The sequence below is a fragment of the Eptesicus fuscus genome, chromosome 1 (assembly GCF_027574615.1).
Source record: "Eptesicus fuscus isolate TK198812 chromosome 1, DD_ASM_mEF_20220401, whole genome shotgun sequence".
NCBI classification, from domain to species: domain Eukaryota; kingdom Metazoa; phylum Chordata; class Mammalia; order Chiroptera; family Vespertilionidae; genus Eptesicus; species Eptesicus fuscus.
The window spans coordinates 27126885-27144001 of record NC_072473.1 but is presented as its reverse complement, the minus strand read 5'-3'; the positions used below and the strand labels follow the sequence as shown (position 1 = coordinate 27144001).

Genomic DNA, 17117 nt, shown 5'->3' with positions numbered 1-17117 from the left:
ATTCATTTGCCTGTCAGCATAATTATTATTGCTTGTCTCACATTCGGTTCTTATAAGTATATTTCTAGTAACACATGATCTCACTCATCTAGGGGAAATAATGAACAACATAGACTGATGAACAAGGACAGACCCAGAAACAAGGAGGCATCGATCAGACTGTCGGGCCTCAGAGGGAGGGTAGGGGAGGGAGGGGATAGGGGGGAGAGATCAACCAAAGGACTTGTGTGCATGCATACGAGCCTAACCAACGGTTAAGGACAACAGGGGGATGGGGGAATCGGTGGGGAGGGGTGTGGGATGGGAATGGGGGGATGAGGACAAATATGTGACACCTTAATCAATAAAGAAATTAAAAAAAAAAAAGAACTAAATCTGGGTGAAGTGCCAGGAACCAATGGCTGCCTAGGAGGCGGAGATTTTGACGCTGACTGGCATAGAAACTGACCAATCAGAACCTAATCTGAGTGAACAACAAAGCAAGAACCTAAGGTGGGGGCCGATGAGGGTTTTAAGGGCAACAGCTATTTGGTATAAGGTGTAAGAAAGCGGTTCAATTTTTTAATGACTGGTTTGGCAGTATAGTGCATATGGCTGGCTATCAGTCCAGATATAGGGATTATGTATTTTTGTCTGCCAAGAGCATCTCCTCCTGCTTAAAAAGGCTCCCCACCCCACCATTTAAGCAATCCTATCCTATATAATCTATCTATACTAATAAAAGGGTAATATGCTAATTAGACTGGGTCAACCGGCCATCTTCTGGATGTTCTACTTCCTTCCGGACAAAGCCATGGTGGTGGGGGCCAAGGCAGAGTCAGTTAGGGGTGATCAGGCCGGCAGGGAAGGGCAGTTGGGGGTGAGATCAGGCTGGCAGGGGAGGGCAGTTGGGGCAACCAGGCCGGCAGGGGAGGGCTGTTGGGGGTGAGATCAGGCAGGCAGGGGAGGGCAGTTGGGGCAATCAAGGTGGCAGGGGAGGGCAGTTGGGGGTGAGAGCAGGCCAGCAGGGGAGGGCAGTTAGGGGTGATCAGGCAGGCAGGCAGAGGCAGCTAGGGGAAATCAGGCAGGCAGGCAGAGAGGTTAGGGGTGAGCAGGAAGGCAGGCAGAGGCAGTTAGGGGCAATTAGGCAGGCAGAGGCAGTTAGGGGCAATCAGGCAAGCAGGCAGGTGAGTGGTCAGAAGCCAGCGGTCCCAGATTGTAAGAGGGATGTCCAACTGCCAGTTTAGGCCTGATCCCTCTAAACCAGTTGTCAGACATCCCCCAAGGTGTCCCCAACTGGAGAAGGTGCAGGCTGGGCTGAGGGAATCCCCACTCCCCTCCGCCCCCCCCCCCCCCCCCCCCCCCGTGCAAGAATTTTGTGCACCGGGCCACTAGTTTAACTTATAACTGGCAGTTTGTACCTTTTGACCATCTTCACCCACTTCACAGATGAACATGGTCAAATTTTCTATTTTTTCTTGAGAAGTTTTATCTAAATTATCTAATTTGTTGGTGTAAAATTATTCATGCTGTTCTCTTATTGTTTTTATTTCTGTAATGTAGGTAATAATGTCCAGTCTTTCATTTCTGATTTTATTTGAGTAATCTCTTTTCATCTTAGCTTATCTAAAGGTTTTTCAACTTTGTTGATATTTTTTAAGATTCAAATTATAGTTTGTTGATTTTATGTAATGTTTCTTATTATTTCATTCATTTACATTTTATCCTTCTGCTTGGTTTGAGTTTAGTTTTTATTTTTTTAAATATATATTTTATTGATTTTTTACAGAGAGGAAGAGAGAGGGATAAAGTGTTAGAAACATCGACGAGAGAAACATCGATCAGCTGCCTCTTGCACACCCCCTACTGGGGATGTGCCTGCAACCAAGGTACAAGCCCTTGACCAGAATTGAACCTGGGATCTTTCAGTCCACAGGCCAACGCTGTATCCACTGAGTCAATCAGGTTTCGGCGAGTTTAGTTTTTCTTGCTATTTTTTTAAGGTGGAAGGTTAATTTGAGATATTTTTAATTTTTTTATATAGGTTTTACAGCTATACATTTCCCTTTAAGCATTTCTTTATCTACATCCCAAAAATGTTGGTATGCTATGTTTTCATTCATCAAAGTGTTTTGCAATTTCTTACATTTTTTCTGTGACCCATTGGTTATTTACGATGTACTGTATAATTTCCACCAATTTGAGAATTTAGCAAATTTCCTTCTTTTTTTTATTTCTAATATAATTTCATTGTGATTGGACAATATACTTTGTATTATTTAAATAAATTTAAATTTATTGAGGCTTGTTTTAGTATTCTATACGTATGTAATTTAGCTACACAGAGATAATTATAAATGAGAGAACTAAGAGAATTGAAAACGACTGCATCTGGATTTGTGTGTTTGTGTGTGAGTGAGTGTGTGTGTATGTGTGTGTGTGTGTGTGTATGTTGTACATAATAGAGGGAAGGAATGCTGATTTTCAAAATAATCTTTGTAGGGTTCCTTTAGTTTTATATTTTCATATATGTTTTCTTATAATTTTGAGAAAAAACAAAAACAAGAAAATATACCTTTTGTGACAAGTCAGTATTTTGAAGCATTAAGCTATACCATTCTCCTACTCAATACCTTGCATATACAGAGTTATACACACACACACCCACATACTTTTTTCAATAAGGGAAATAACCTTATATGTTTGTTTAGTAATTTTAATCTATAGATTTTAAGTATGTCAAGGTCAAGTTATATATTTTCTTAATAAATCTATATTGTGATTTTATATTTTCACACAATGGAGCTATATGTTGTTTTTAATATTATCATTCATTGATAAGAGCATTTAACTTAAGGAAATCCAAAAATTAGAAAAAATATATATAATTCAATTTAATTCTGGTTACATGACTTTTGGGAAGATGCATATGCAATTTGATATTTTCATTTTTTATTACTAAAGCCTTATAAATCTATTTATTTTTAAAGAAATCTTTATTGTTGAAAATATTGCATATGTCTCCTTTCCACAATCAATCAAAGAACTTATACATCTATTTCTTAATGCTTAGATTATGGATTCTAAACATTTATTATAACATATATATATATTTACAGTTCTCTGAAGTGCTACACACTGCTTAAGATTTTGAATTGTTCTGTATTTACTGGGTACTTTAAAGGGAGACTTACTGAGTGTATTGGAGTGTAATTCAGTCCAACAGTGAGAAGAATGTAAAAAACCCTGCAGAGACAGCAAGCCCTGTGAGATTTTGCTCCATAAGTTAATGCCAGTGAGGCAGAGTGATTATCTGGTTTTCAGTCATTTCAAATGTCCTCCACTGTATTTATAGCTAGCTGTAAGCTGTGTGTGTGTGTGTGTGTGTGTGTGTGTGTGTGTGTGTGTGTGTAGATGTAAATAGCCAGTGGGAGCTCTCCTAGTTGACCTATGTAGCAGGAAAATGTGAAATCAACTACAGGGGCTTGATTTATTTCCAGTTGTAACTCATTTTTGCCTCTGGTGCACCAGGTTTGTGTACAATCAAAAGTGCTGGTGGGCAATTGTAGTTGTATTTGGTATGGGCTGGGCTGGTCTCAGTGATGGCGAACCTATGACACGCGTGTCAGCACTGACACGCGTAGCCATTTCTGATGACACGCGGTTGCTAAGGCGGCCGCATGCCGAGGATGAAACATTTGCTGCTCCTGAGATGAAACATTTGCAAAATAATGTTTTTTTCCTCAAAGTGACACACTACCCAAGTTATGCTCAGTTTTTTGGCGAAGTTTGACACACCAAGCTCAAAAGGTTGCCCATCACTGGTTTATACTAAGTCTCCGAAGCCCCTTCTTTCCTATGGTCCAGTCAGTTACTCCTGGGCCAGTATTTAGTGTTATGCTTCGCTATATGGTAGTCACTAGCCACATGTGGATATTTAAGTTCAACCTTAAAATATTTAAAATGAACATGGCTGGTGTGGTTCAGCTGTTGAGCGTCAACCCAGGAACCAAAAGATCACCTGTTGGATTCCTGGTCAGGGCACATGCCCTGGTTGCAGGCATGATCTCCAGTAGGGGATATGTAGGTGGCAGCCCATCGATGTTTCTATCTCTCTATCTGTCTGCCTTCCTCTCTCTCCAAAAATCAATGAAAATGTATTTTTTAAAAGAAAAATAAAAAATATTTAAAATGAAATAAAATTTAATTTTTCAGTCAAAATGGCCACATTTCAACCCAACCTGCATGGTTCAGTGGTTGAGTGTTGACCTATGAACCAGGAGGTCATGGTTCGATTCCCAGTCAGGGCACATGCCTTGTTTGTGGGTCGGCTCGGTCCCCAGTGGGGGATTTGCAGGAGGAAGCCATTCAATGATTCTCTCACATCATTGATGTTTCTATCTCTCCCTCTCCCTTCCTCTCTAAAATCAATTAATTTTTTTTGAATGGCCACATTTCAAGTTCTCAGTATCCACATATGGCTAATGGACAATGCAAAACATTTCCACCACCATCCCGCACTTTTCCTGCTACGATGTCCCAGGTTCTGCCCTGTGGCACAGACTGGTTAATCTGCATGCCTCGGTTGCTCGCCAGGTCTCTGCAGCTCTCATCTCTGCTGCTCTGTATTTCCTCTGAATCTATTGAAAATGAGGCAGAATTGTTCATTTTCTTTTCCCACCAACTTTTTTTCTGCTCTTTGAGGATATGCAACCTTTGGGTAAACATTTTACAGTGGTTATCCTAGATTTATAATCATTCTTAAAGGAAACTGGGAAAGATCCCTCAAGAATTAAAATACAGGCCTTAGTTGGTTTGGCTCAGTGGATAGAGCATCAGCCTATGGACTAAAGGGTCCCAAGTTCGATTCCGGTCAAGGGCACATGCCCAAGTTGTGGGATCTATCCACAGTAGTGGGCGTGCAGAAGGCAGCTGATCAATGATTCTCTCTCATCATTGATGTTTCTATCTCTCTCTCCCTCTTCCTTCCTCTCTGAAATCAATAAAATTACATTAAAAATAAATAAAGAATAAAAAAATAAAATGCCATGGAGAACTATCCAGTTTGTTTTAAAAAAAGAATTAAAACACAGGACATTGCAATGCCACCTTCACCTTTCCTAATCATAAGCATTTTTGTCTATCAACCCTGGACAGGAGACTGAAGTCTTTGTTTCAACAGAATATTATTTTCACTTGAGGTATTCCTCTGTTTGAATGACATCTAGGAAAGCACTTAGAATGGCACCCATAAAAAAAAAAAAAACTTTCAAAGTTCTCCCTCTTCATTAGATACCTCAGTGGTTTCACAATGATAGAACTCAACCTCTTTTCTGTGTCACTGGGTTGGTGTGTAAAAGATGTCTTATCTTATATCTTACAATTTTGTTGAGTTGATAAGACTTACATGAGTGAAGAAATCATGGAACCTCTTGATTTTGTATTCTGAGGATTACAGGGCTACCTTAGGTAAAATCACATTTATGTAACCTTTCTATGAACATGTGAGTTCAGAGAAGTCAAAGGTAGTGTGACTTCCCACATATTGTTGTGTGTTCATTTTCATTTGTTTTTAGGAAGTTTTTTATTTATTTCTTGATCTCATTGATAACCCATTTGTTCTTTAATAACATGCTATTTAGCCTCCATGTTTTTTAGTGTTTCTAATGTAATAGATTTCTAAATTCATGCCATTGTGATCTGAGAAGATGCTTGATATCAGATTGCAATATTCTTGAATTTGTAAAACCTTGTTTTAAATCCTAACATGTGATCTACCTTTGAGAATGACTCATGTGCATTTGAAAAGAAAGTATATTCTGCAGATTTAGGGTGAAATGTTCTATCAATATCACTTAAATCCATCTGATACAGTGTGTCATTTAGATTCACTGTTTCTTTGTTGATTTCTGTCTGGAAGATCTATACAGTGAAGTCAGCGTGGGGTTAAAGTTACTTAATATGATTGTATTGCTGTTGATCTCTCCTTTGATGTTCTTCAGAAGTGTTTTTTATATATTTAGGAGATCCTATATCAGATGCAAATATCTTTATCAGGGTAATATCCTCTTATTGGATCCATCCCTTTAGTATTATGTAGTGGTCTTTATTGTCTCTTATGATGGCCTTCATTTTGAAGTCTATCTTGTCAGATATGAGTATTGCTACCCCAGCTTTCTTTTTTTTTTTTTTTCATGGAAAACGTTTTTCCAACCTTTCACTCTCATCCTGTGTGAGTCTTTGGTTCTGAGATGGGTCACCTGTAGACAGCATATATTTAGGTCATATTTCATATCTGTTTTCATATCTGTTCAGCTACCCTGTCTTTTGATTAGAATATTTAATCCATTTACATTTTAGGTTATTGATATTTACTTATTTGCTGCCATTTTAATTCTTTATGCCTATTGTTCTTTTTCTCTATATTTCTTCTTCTCATTACAGCATTCCCTGTAGCATTTCTTGCAGTGCTGATTTGGTGGTGATAAACACATTTAGCCTTTTCTGGGAAGCTCTTCATTTCACCACCTATCCTATCTAATAAAAGAGTAATATGCAAATTGACTGTCACTCCAACATACAAAATGGCCGCCCCCATGTGGTCAAAGATGGCTGCACCCATATGGACACAAGATGGCCACCACAAGATGGCCTGCAGGGGAGGGCAGTTGTGGGGATCAGGCCAGCAGTAGAGGGCAGTTGGGGGAGACCAGGCCAGCAGGGGAGGGCAGTTGGGGGGCACCAGGCCTGCAGGGGAGGGCAGTTGGGGGGAACCAGGCCTGCAGAGAGGACAGTTAGGGGCGACTAGGCTGGCTGGGGAGGGCAGTTAGGGATGACCAGGCCTGCAGGGGAGGGCAGTTAGGGGCAATCGGGCCAGCAGGGGAGCAGTTAGGCATCAATCAGGCTGGCAGAGGAGTGGTTAGGGGGTGATCAGGCTGGCAGGCAGAAGTGGTTAGGGGAAATCAGGCAGGCAGGCAGACGAACAGTTGGGAGCCAGCAGTCCTGGATTGTGAGAGGGATGTCCGACTGCCCAAGTAGGCAGTCGGACATCCCACAAGGGGTCCCAGATTGGAGAGGGTGTAGGGACACACCCTCCCCCATGCACAAATTTTGTGCACTGGGCCTCTAGTTTTGAATAGTAGCCTTGCTGGATACAGCAATCTTAGTTTCAGAGCTTTGCTTTTTATTACCTTGAATACTTCATTCCATTCCTCTTGCCTGTAGAGTTTCTGATGAAAAATCAGCTGACAGCCTTATGGGAACTCCATTGTAGATAACAAACTATAGGGAGTGGCTATAGGGTCAAGCCTTGGATTGACCTGTGGCAGGGCCACAAACAAGTCCCAGCTTGGAGGGCAGAGCCCTCTTAGCATAATTAAGCTTAACCTTATAGCCCCCCCTCCCCCAGTTCCTTCCTAGATAGCTAATAGGCTGTGGGAGGTGCAACAAGTACTGCTAAAACAAGGTGAAACGCACAAGGACATTGTAAACATGCTGACCACTTCCCTTGTTTTGCTTTGTGTGTTCTGACTATAAAATAAAGCCTCAGCTTGCAGGCTGGGTCTTTCTGTGTCCTCATCCAAGCATGGGATATCCACCAAGCCCAGCTATATTCTCTTGTCTATCTTCTTTAGTCCCTCACCGCCCCTCCTCAGGTTCACCCTTGGCCATGCTGGCATGGCACAACAAATTGCTTTCTCTTGCTGCCTTTAATATTCTCTCATTATCTTTAATTTTTGGCATTTTAATTATGTTGTGTCTTGGAGTGGGCAATGTTTGGTTTGGGTTCTTCTTGCTTGGGAATCTCCTGAACTTATGTGACTTTTTCCTTCACCAGGTTAGGGAAGTTTTCTGCCCTTATTTCTTCAAACAAATTCTCTATCTTGCTCACCTTCTTTACCTTCAGGCACTTCTATGATGTGCGTATTGTTATGTCTCATGTTGTCCCACAGCTCCCTTAAGCTCTCCTCCTGTTCTTTAAATTTTTTTTTTTTTTTGGTTCTCTGATTGAGTCATTTTGTCTACTGTTTTCTTATTCACTGATATAAACCTCAGCTCCCCTAGTTTGCGGTGAATTCCTCCCAATGTGTTCTTTAATGGTGGTATGTCATTCTTCATTTCTGACTGGTCTTTTTTCATAGTTACTATATCTTTTTTCATACTGTTGAGCATCACTGCCATCATTCTGAACTCTGTATCTGATAAGTTTCTTATCTCCATTGTGTTTAGTACTTCTGGAGAATTCTCTTGTTCTTTCATTTGGGGCTTATTTTTTTGTCTCCCCATTTTGGCTGCTGGTTTGGGTTTTGTGTCTATGTGCAAGGTTGATCTGCTATGATTCCCAATCTTTAGTGTAGGACAATGTCAGATGCTGTTTATGACTGGCCCTGAGTACCCTGTTTAGAGCTATCAACAATCCACAGCTTGCGGCTCCCTCTGTTGGGGCTGGGTGTCTTTGGAAAGCACCAAGATGTGCACCAAGGTCTGCTTTTCCTAGCCCAAGGTCTAGAAGGAAATCAGGCAAAGACAGAAAGCCTATAGAGATTCACCTCTGCCTGAAGTTGAATAGACAGTCTTGATTAGCCTCAGGCTATGAAACACAAGGTGGGATGAGAGGTATTCCAACAAGGTGGGGCAATTGCCCCCGCCACACACCCAGGCAAAAGCTGCCTGGATAGCAAGTGTCTGCATGAGAAAGATGTCCTCTGCAGTGTGAGGGAATGACTCTGCATAAGAAACTGGGGTGGCTCCCTTCTGAGCTCTAACCTCTGAGCCTCCAACCCTAGATTCTGCTCACACAGCTCTAGTGCCCTCTCTCCTCTCTCTTCCAGAGCCCAAGTGGAGCGGCTGCACACAAAATTTTGTGTGTTGGCCCTTTAAGAGTGTGCCTGCATTTCCAGCCATCTCTTGCTGGCAGACAGCAACCCCACTGCTTTTCACTTCCCAATGTTCTGTGGGCACCTTTCTCAGGTCTGGTGTTCTGGACTGGGGAGCCCATCTTGGGTTTAGATCCCAGAGTTCTCAGTGGAAACCTGGGACAGCTGAGATAACCCTCCAGAAGTTCAGCTGCTGCCTGTTAGAACCCAGCCAGCCCTTTCACATCTCAGCCCTTCCTACCAGTCTCTATGTGGTCTCCACTTTCCATCCTTGGTTATCAGGGTTCTCTCCAGCTAGTCTTCAGCTGATTATTTAGGATATTTTTTCTGTATTTTAGTTGTAATTCCAGTTTGATCCTGGGAGAGTGTCAGTGTAGCTTCCACTTACTCTGCCACCATTTTCGAATTTCCCAACATTCTTGAATGAAGCCCACAATCATGCTCTGTCTTTACTATTGTTATTGTGGTTTTTGAATCACTAAATATGAATGAACATTACAAAAAGAACCAGTATCATTGCAACACCTCCTAAATCTTCACAGCATATTTAAAGTAAATTCAACTAGTGATTCCAAGAGCACTGAACAAAGCCCACTTAAGTATAAGTACCAAGTACACTATGGCTCAAATATAAGTGATTTGGGGGTTAGTCTCAATTTCCCTGTTCTTCATACAAGTCATATCTTGAGTTTTCTAGACAACATAAATGGGAAAACAAGACTATAGGTTCCTTGTGTGTGCCCTGTGCACCACTTGAAACACTCTGCAAGCAGGAGACAGACAGCTATAGCAACCATTTTTCTGAATTAAAGGATACACCCAGGCATGCTCACAAGTGAGAAAAAGACCCATTACAAAAAGAGCTTCAGTGATCTTTGGTAGCTTCTTTGTTATTATTATCAGTAACTTCACCATGCCCCAGTAATATCAGTAATAGAAAATTGAACTTACTTCTTTGGGAGCAAATGCTATGCCGCATTCCATAGATGTCTTTGCCTCTAACTCTAAATAATACCGGTCAGGAAATGCAGGGTCTTTGTGTTTCCCTATAAGACAAGAAAGAGTACATGTAAAAGAAGCCAAATACATATCTACAGCACTATATATATATCAAGCGATCAGAACGACAGAACGACTGGAATGACTGGTTGCTATGATGTGCACTGTGGCAACCAACCAGCCCTATCGGGGCCCCCATCAGCCCCCAGCCAACCTCCCGTGGTCCACCCCACCGGTCCAGCCCTGATTGGCCCCCATCAGGGTGGACCGGCCAGACCCCACCTGTGCACGAATTCGTGCACTGGGCCTATAATTGTTAAATACAACACTAAGAAACATCATCAATGTGTTCTTAACAACCTAAAAACAATTGCTAAAATATTTGTGCTGTGCTGCATAAGTTTGCTGGATTAAAATATCGTTCTAAATACCAAAGTTTTAATCAGCAAAACTGATATCCAAACATGGAGCAAATATATATTCAATCAGCAAAACAGAAAATCCTTTTTTTTAAAATTTCCAATATTCAAGAAGCATAGCAGAGTCCTATCAGACTAGTAAAGGTCAAGGTAACATAACTGACTGAATCTTAGATCTGAGAGGGTTGGGAGACATGATTTCTAGTGAAGATGGAGCAGGGAAGATGCAGACCACTCCTGATGTCTTAAAGAGTGCACAAAGAAAAGAAACACAATTTTATAAAAGAAAACTTGACAAAATGAAATCACTCCAGATACAAAAGATTCAGAAACAATTGACCAATAGTAATGCGAACTTCAGTTTCAAAAATTATAACTATTTAAATTAACTTCTGAAATAATTTCCTGAAAGATCATCTAAATGATTTCAAAAATTCTTTTTCCTCCATAAAGTTTTCAAATTATGCCAAGGAATGATAATAATTTTATTTATCCCTGTCTGGAAATGAACTTTGATATCTCATTCCACCCTCTTTCATCCTACTTAATTTCACTTACTACAATGTAAAAACCATTAGACAAATGAACAAAAAAACCCAAACCATTAAGTTTACATTAATATAAACATTGCTGGTAATGTGGGGAAAGATGCACATATTACACAGCAAAGAATATCCACCTTGAATGTATGTATGTTTTGAAAATATAAGACATAAAATGGATAAATAAATCAATATTCATAAATATATTTGGAGTATATATAAAATATAGTTTGTGAAATGCAATAATCCAAGTTAGCTTCAATAAATATTTCTTGAGTGCCTATAATATACACACCACTATACTGGACTGCTCTAATAGAAAACAAAAACTGTATATATAGTCCTTAATTCCATGGAGCTCACAGTGTACTAGGGGAGACAAACAGGTACATAGCCCTTTTTGGTTAGTGTTGCAATAAAACTGACACAATGTCCTAAGGGAGAAAAGATTTAAAAAGTAATTTCAAACAATTGGATGGGGGAGGGGAATGGGAGTAATGACCAATAGGACTCAGGAGGTTGAAGCTCATTTATAAAAGAAGGCAGGATCTCAAGCAGCAGGGATGAAAAAAATGAACCATCCTAGAAGAGAAGCCCAGTGCCACTGGGAGGAAATGCAAAACAGAATCTGGCAGCAGCACAGAGAACTGATGGCACCTGTAATGGGAGTGGTGGCTGGGAAGACAAAGTGGAATCACAGCCAACACAAATGGATCTCAACCTTTCCTTTCCTGTAAGTCACTCTATCAAATAATCCTGAAGCCATCATGTGAAAAAACAAGTCTAATTTGCTAATGAAAGGCATTTATGTGTTCAACTATTCATAACAATAAGATACATTTTCAGGGTATTTTAAGTATAAACTATACTGTCCTGTCCTCTATGCTTTAGATATCCTGAACTACTTTCATACTGACTCATTTCTAGGCTTTTACTTGCATTCTTTCATAGATCCCCTTTTCTTGTATATCTCCTCCAAGACTCAAATTACACATCAAATTCTGCAAAACACCTTTCCTTCTTGCTTTTTGTCTAGTTTTCCCTAGTATATGCTCCCTTAGCATCATGCACTGACTTGTCCTATAGCATCTGCCATGTCATATGGAAGTAATCTGATTCTTTATTCTCCTCACCTATTGTTATAGGTGATCTCTATTTGTTACTTAGTCCAATAGCCATCTTTCTCTGCTCTGCCCTGACCTCCACAGGTTGATTCAGCTCGGCCCCATTGCTCTTCTGTCACTGCTTTGGTTCAACCACAGGGAGACTCTAGCAGGATATGAGAAGGTAAAAGGTATATACGCCCTGTGTCTTCACTGCTTTGGCTAGTTCTGGCAATGGCTTCATTCTTTTAGAGCTATAACTATTCAAGTTGGCCCATCTTTCATAGTTTCACAACTCACAGGGCTCCACTAATATTTTGCCTCCTCTTGCTCCTTTGAGCCCAGAGGTAGTAGCAGCTTCCATCCCTTGTTGGTTTCTTTCCACCTGGCTCCCACCTCCATAGATAATTCCTTTATTAAACCCTTATCATTTAAACCCTTTTAGTGGATCATTTGTTTAGTATTGAAACCCTTACTAATAAACTTACTGTTCACTTCTCAAGAAAATGTAAGATACTTTTATAGAGTCAAAATGGAGTATCTAGCCTATAATTGGTACACAACAAATATTTATTGAAGGAATGACTAAACCAATGCTCAGCAAACTTTTTTTATAAGTGCTCAGATAGTATTTTAGGTTTTGCAAGCCATGTGGTTTCTATCACAACCATTCAACTCTGCAATTACAGCAGACATGCAGCCATACACAATCTATATCTATATCTATATCTATACTATATATATATATATATATATATATATATATATATATATATATACATAAAGAGCCAGAGTCCGTATCATCCAAAATGACCAAAGGCTCAACCGAACGCCAGATTGCGCGCGCAGCATGCTGAGTGGGATGAACTGCTAACCTCTCAGGGCTAGAGAGAGGTGGGGACTTGCAGCAGGGATTCCCATATCCCTCCCTGACTGATCACTGTGACTCCAAGCCAGCGAGGGCCACCTCCAGGCCACAGCCCCAGGTCCCTCGCCCCCACCCCAGGCCCGAAAGTGCGGCACCAGGCAGGGGTGCCTGGGGGTCCAGGAATGTGACATGAGGGCTGGCAGAGTGTGTGGGGGGGGCTGTGTTTACACCACCAAGTTCCCCACTTCTGCCCCGGCCCGTGCATCCCTCCTCCCTCCCCTCAGCAGCCCAGCTCCTGCCTATGTGCTTGCTAGGCAAGCCCAACTGCACCAGGGAGTGAGCCACGGTGATCGGGACGGCCACTTCCTGGGATGGGACGGCCGGGCCACAGCGATTCACTAGGACAACAAGGCCTGTGGGGAACATGCAGACCTCGGGCAGTGGGGGCGGCTGGCCAAGCCGAGTCTGGCTTCAGTGGGGCCAGTGGGAGCCAAAGTTCACCCCAGCCTCCACAGGTCCCAGGCCGGATGGTGGCTCAGCAGCAAGTGGTGTCTCCATTTACAGCACTGCTCAGGGGCAGCCATGAGCTGCTGTGACCCTGCCCCACGCTTCAGGAAGGGGGAGGAGGCTCGCAGCCACTGGCACCCTAGGCCGCAATGCCTGTGCCATGGTCTACCGGACTGGCAGGGTCCAGAGTGGGCGAGCTGCTCCCACCCCTGGTGGTGGAACAGGGAGGAGGGCACTGGGTTCAGGGAGGGGACCTCAGTCAGGATCCTTCTGGCGAAGGGAAGGGGCCCAGCCTGGGCGGGGTGGAGAGCTTAGGAAGTCTGGCTGAGCAGGTGCTGGTTCATACCAACTCTTACTCTGCCATCTTCCTCTAGCTCTCTAAGCTTGCCCCCCCACCACACTTGCTGGGGGGAACAAGCTCTGGGCAACCTCCCCGAACTCAAACTGTGGACCCAGAGACCTCGAGGAAGAGTACCCCACAGGGCCTGGGTGGGGGCCAGTGCAGAAATACCAGGGCAGAGCTGCCTCAGTGTTTCAGTGAAGTTTGCAATAGACCAAAGGAGGAAACTGAGAGAGGAAAGGCTGGGAGGCATGAATTCCCAGCGCTTTAGCCACTTGAAAACAGCCCCGCTTGGAATGTGAAGCAGCTGTACCTTCAGCTGAGAAGTGAGGGGGCTGAACCCCACCGTCCCTGGGCTCCTGTCAGTCCAAGGCCTGAGCATCCACCACGACAAGGAAAAAACAGAGGGAGGGTCCCAGAGGAAGGGAGGACAATGGAAGGAAACTGTGTCTAGATTTTCCCCAGCCCTCTCTCTTTCCGCTGCCTACAAAAGCCCCAGGCCTGGCCACAGTTCTGTATCCACCTTTTAGTCCCCTATTCTCCAACCACAGAGGAAAGAAATAAGGAAGGAGTCCATGCTGCCTTCAGAAAGAATTTATGTACCTGATTGGCCAGTTGCCTCCCACAGAGGGAGGCCAGACTGTGGCTTAGGCCCGCTCCCTCCGGGGAGCGGGCCTAAGCCATCAGTAGGACATCCTGTGAGGGCTCCTGGACTGTGAAAGGGGGCAGGCCGGGCTGAGGGACAGCCCCCCCATGCATGAATTTTCATGCACTGGGCCACTAGTATACAGATAAGTGTGTCTGTATTCTAATAAAACCTTATTTATAAAAGCAGGTGTCAGGCCAAATTTGGCCTACAGGCCTTAATTTGCCAACCCCTGGAGTAAACAAATGAAATGCACTTATAAAAGTACATATTTAAGAACTTAATTTAACATAAAAATACCTAATACATGAATAAACATAATAGAGAGAGAGCTCTCTAAGAACATTTACCTGAAATTTATGAGCAATTAAAACTAGAAATTAATAATTTTATTTTTATTTATAGTATATACTTATATATATGAAATCAATTAATAAGCAACTATATGTCATGCATTACCAAAGTGTTATGATATTAATATTGGATGTATTTCTAGAAGTAAAACCATGATTACAGAGCATAAGAAAATCATTCACTGAATCATTAAAAACAGTTAAGAATAATTGTCCCTGACTTACAAAATTATACCTTTGAGCAACTTAAAACTGTTTTATTTTTACAATAATATCATTATAGTGTAACATATATACCTGTTTTGTGTTTAAAAACCACTGAAAAATATAAATGACCTTCTAGATTAAACTCCACTCTGGCACGTGTTATGCCTTTGTTCTTTACGAAAAATGGAATAATCTGGGTACCGCCAAGAAAGGTGCCACCGAAGATAAATGTGTCCTAAAATTTTTAAAAAGGAATAATTAGAAAGTAGTATAATAGTTTAAGAGAATAATGTAAACTAAAAATTAAACTGTAAGAGGGTAGACCTTAAAAGTCCTCATTATAAGAAACATATTTGTAACTATGTTTGGTGACAGATGTTAAATAATTGTGGCAATCATTTTTTCAATAAATACAAATATCGAATCATGTTGTACACAGGAAATTAACATAATGTTATATGTGAATTCTACCGCAACAAAAAATACACTGTTATGTTCACCAAAGACATTAACTAGACTACTCTATAAAAATTAGTCATGTTTTCCTTCCTTCCCCCACTTCCTGTATATAATCAGTTACCAAATCCCATTAATCCTGCCTCCTTCCTCACTTCTAACCCTTTTCATAACTGAATAAAGTTAGTAACTCATCACTTTTAATTTCATTTTTAGATTCTCTCTTTATCCAATCCCCCCCTACAAAACTAAGTCACAATTAAAGCCATTGAAAATCTGACCAGATCACTTCATGTATTAAAATTTAATGATTCTCCTCCATCTACAGGAGAATATCCTAATTCATTAGCAAGGCTCACAAAGTTCACCATGACTTTTTCCTAGCTCATGTTCCAGCCTCACCTAGCTTCGTTCTCACCCTACCACCTCATACTTCAGTAAGCTGTACGACTTGTCATTTCCAACCAATACCTGATGCTTCACCCTTCTTTATCTTTATCAAGGTGTCCCTTGGTCAGGAAGACTTTTCACTAACTCATTATTGCCAGATAAAATATTATGCATCCTTCAATCCCCAGTTTGATAAACCAAAACTAACGACAATACTCAGGACTATTTCTGTTCCTTATATTTACTTATATTACACCATCACAAAGTCCCTTTATTTGTTTACATATCTGTTTCTCCTAGTAGAGCTTAAGTATAATTCATTTTGCATCCATACAAAGTGACACTTAGCTTAAATATATAAGGAATGTTTATTGAATGTATCTTAACTTGAGATTAGATATCAGGATGTGCCTACACCACAAAACTCTATAGAATTTGTCCTTCTGGTGGTGCTACTATATATACCCTACAGTTCCTTTCTAAAAGAATTACATATACCATTCAAAGAAAAAGAAGCAACAATATTCTAATGTTAAGGAAAATACTTCATTAAGGTCAATTGGCCATTATTTGTTTCACTTATAATATCAACCCAGTTGCACAGGTGAAATTTATAAAATCCAAAATGGTTAATGAAAGTTTAACACTTTATATATGCAAAAAACCATTCCTCTTATCCCATTCTGGCCTTGTCCATTTGCTCATTTGGGAAAAATTTCCTAATTGTTACTAAGATACAGAGTCAATGCCGCACACTTATTAAATGTACTGCTAACAGTACCAGGTGGTACTAGAATATTTTTTTAAAGGCAGCTATGTTTAAAATCCAATGTAATTAGGAAATATTTATCAATATAAAGTTCTATAAATTACTTAGCTGTACCATAACATGAAAATCCTGCCACAAATGTCTTTGGCATGAGGAAATAAAGTAGTAAAAGTCTTAATACTTGTCTAATATTGTTCAAGGAGGGACACCATAGCAATGGAAAAAGCAATCGGATCCTACAGGGTTTAATATCCAGGAGTAACCATAGTCTTGGACAAGCTATCTTAATATCTGCCCATCTATGTGGACTTATAATGCCTTCAATACTGAATAAAATAAGGTTTGGAAAATTATAACTTAAAGCCAGACCCTAGAATTGTGCTGAACCCATTGAAGTACAAACTAGTAGTGAGGCCTACCTAAGGCAACCAGCAGCCTCATCAATTTCTGCTCAATTTAGTTAAGCACCAAAATGGTGGTAGGTACTGGGGAACTATTGAAAGAGAAAAAGAAAAGTGCAGATAACCTGAAAACAATTGACAATCACTATAATGAAGATGTTCCCAGAATTGAAGATGTCTGTAACATCTTGTAAATGTCACAATAGAGGGGCATATGGGTCTCCTTTGAAAGATCAGGGTAAGTTTCTATGGGTTGATGAGG

The 17117-nt window shown here is 41.0% G+C and overlaps 1 protein-coding gene across 1 annotated transcript in view; it reads right to left on the bottom strand.

Annotated features, from left to right (window-relative positions):
* CFAP47 (cilia and flagella associated protein 47) overlaps nucleotides 1-17117 on the bottom strand; it is a 502125-nt gene that overhangs the window by 391659 nt on the left and 93349 nt on the right. The window contains exons 21-22 of the mRNA XM_054720946.1: nucleotides 14930-15074; nucleotides 9807-9901 (exon numbers count right to left, since the gene is read on the bottom strand). Of these exons, the coding sequence (XP_054576921.1) occupies nucleotides 9807-9901; nucleotides 14930-15074 (240 nt within the window). The remainder of the gene's footprint in view (nucleotides 1-9806; nucleotides 9902-14929; nucleotides 15075-17117) is intronic.